Source organism: Penaeus vannamei, chromosome 34, assembly GCF_042767895.1.
Source record: "Penaeus vannamei isolate JL-2024 chromosome 34, ASM4276789v1, whole genome shotgun sequence".
In the NCBI taxonomy this organism is placed as follows: domain Eukaryota; kingdom Metazoa; phylum Arthropoda; class Malacostraca; order Decapoda; family Penaeidae; genus Penaeus; species Penaeus vannamei.
In genome coordinates this window covers 3,329,969-3,332,468 of record NC_091582.1, presented here as the reverse complement: position 1 = coordinate 3,332,468, position 2,500 = coordinate 3,329,969, and the positions used below count along the sequence as shown (strand labels likewise).

Genomic DNA, 2,500 nt, shown 5'->3' with positions numbered 1-2,500 from the left:
TCTTTCTCTCTCTCTCTCTCCTTCTGTCTCTGTCTCTGTCTCTGTCTAGCTCGCTCTGTCGGTCTGTCTCTCTCTTTCTGGCTCTGTCTCTCTTTCTCTGTCTGTCTGTCTCTCTCTCTCTCTCTCTCTCTCTCTCTCTCTCTCTCTCTCTCTCTCTCTCTCTCTCTCTCTCTCTCTCTCTCTCTCTCTCTCTCTCTCTTTCTCTCTCTCTCGCTCTCTCTCTCTCTCTCTCTCTCTCTCTCTCTCTCTCTCTCTCTCCTCTCTCTCTCTCTCTCTCCCTCTCTTCATCCATCTTCTCCTTCTCTCTTCCTCTTTTGTTTCTACCTGTCGCTGCCACTCTCCCGAGCCATCCATCCGTCCCTCTGTACATCCAGCAATCAGCTATCCATCTCCCTTCCCTCTTCTCTCTTCGCTTCCTCTATTCATCTTCCGTTCCCCCATTCCTCCGAGAACGAACGTCGGAGGGATATTTTTCTCATTGTTGAAACGGCAAAAGAAACTTTAAACACAAACTTCCCAAGACAAATCATGGGTGTTTTGTTTCCGTCAAGATCCCGTAATGCCCGAAACTGCCTTTCCTTGGTACTCTCTCTCTCGCTCTCGCTCTCTCTCTCTCTCTCTCTCTCTCTCTCTCTCTCTCTCTCTCTCTCTCTCTCTCTCTCTCTCTCTCTCTCTCTCTCTCTCTTCTCTTCTCTACTCTTCTCTAAATCCCAATCGCTCTCTCTCTCTCTCTCTTTCTTCTATTCTCTAAATGCCAATCTCTCTCTCTCTCTCTCTCTCTCTCTCTCTCTCTCTCTCTCTCTCTCTCTCTCTCTCTCTCTCTCTGTCTCTCTCTCTCTCTCTCTCTCTCTCTCTCGCTTTCTCTCTTCTCCCTTGACGCCTCTCTCTCTCTCTCGCTCTCTCTCTCTGTATCTGTCTATCTATCTATCTAGCTGTCTATCTATCTATCTATCTATCTATCCTCATGCCCTCCGTTCTCTCTCCCAACCTCTCTCTCTAGCATATTTGATACTCCCTCTCTTATATCAATATGAATAAAGACAATGAAGATAATGATAAGAATAATGACATTGATGATGGACATGATGCAGGGAGAAGTGACAATGGAAACCTCAATATCATTCTTATAAATATTGGTATTACTGCTTTCCTTGATAAGGCTTTTACAACAATAAACTCATAAGCCTGGTAGTGGTATTATTCCTTTGATAAATTTTGGTGCAAATTTATGAATTCCTGTCTTCCTCCTGCTCTTGCAACGAGGATTTAGGGCATGTACTTTCTGGACTAGAGCAATAAAGATTCCTTAAATCCCTTTTTTCAAGAAAAACACAAACTTTAGGAACTTTCTTGAAGACGAACAAGAGTCTTTTAACACATTCCTCACCACGCTTAGCCAATATATCTCGAAGTTCCTCCGACGATACAGATGAAACTCCACAAGAGATTTTCTGGCATGAGAATTGTGTTTATATGAATATATGTAAATGTGTGTGTGTGTGTGTGTGTGTGTGTGTGTGTGTGTGTGTGTGTGTGTGTGTGTGTGTGTGTGTTCATCCGTACTGTATATACTGTATATATTAAAGTTACCTGTTCCTTGCTGTTTGCACCCATGCGATGCGTGTACAGCTGAGTGCGTGCACATTTTCCCTTGCTAATCCCGCGTCCGCTTCCTCCCTCCAGCCGCCCACCAAGGCCGAGGTGCACTTCAGCGAGGACGGCACCAACTACCACGACAAGCCCCTGAAGTCGCCCTCGAACTGGCCCCCGACCCTGCCGGCGGGGAGCCACAACCTCACCCTCGACCTGAGGCACCGCACCGGCCGAGTCCTCAAGGCGCTGTTCTTCTTCTCGGGTCCCTGGCTGGCCGTCAGCGAGGTGTACTTCGACAGCGGTAAGGACCCCGTTCCTTAGCCACACTTCGCTAGTCTATCCCTTCTTTACTTGTCGTTGTATCCTCTCTCTTCGTTTGCTTTGTCTGGAATGCTTATTCATTTCGATTTCCTTGATTTTTATTCGTCTTTTCTGGGAGTTAGTTGGGGTCTTAAATGGGTCTGATGTAGTGTACTGTATTTATTTTTCCTCGATCAGTTTTATGGTAGTGTGTTGCATTTGGATTGGCGATCGTTGATGAAGCTGCTACTGTTGCTCTTTTACGAGGATTTAATTCCCTTGATTGGAAAACCGAACTGGAGGATTTAGCTGCGTGCATTTCCATCGCTAGCATGTTCGCTGCACACTGCGTGACTTTTGATATTCTGTGTTCGTTCATTTGCTGTGACTTGCTGTGCAGTTTGCAGTGAGAAAAGTAGCTTAGTTATGACTGCATGAGAGATTGTTCGCTCTTTTATTCGCTCGGCTCCTGCGCGATCTCCCGTGCTGTGGCCTCCCTGTCGTGCTGCACGTGGCCGTTACTTTTAGCACGTAGATCGCTGCAATGGCCGCCTCTGGCCCTTGCGCCGCCTTCCCCTCGGCTGACCTCTGACCTCTGGCCGTTGCA

The 2,500-nt window shown here is 47.0% G+C and overlaps 1 protein-coding gene across 1 annotated transcript in view; it reads left to right on the top strand.

Annotated features, from left to right (window-relative positions):
- The window catches only part of LOC113818354 (discoidin domain-containing receptor 2), a 214,494-nt gene that overhangs the window by 143,511 nt on the left and 68,483 nt on the right, over window positions 1-2,500 (top strand). The window contains exon 6 of the mRNA XM_070145478.1: window positions 1,684-1,894. Coding sequence (XP_070001579.1) covers window positions 1,684-1,894 — 211 coding nt within the window. The remainder of the gene's footprint in view (window positions 1-1,683; window positions 1,895-2,500) is intronic.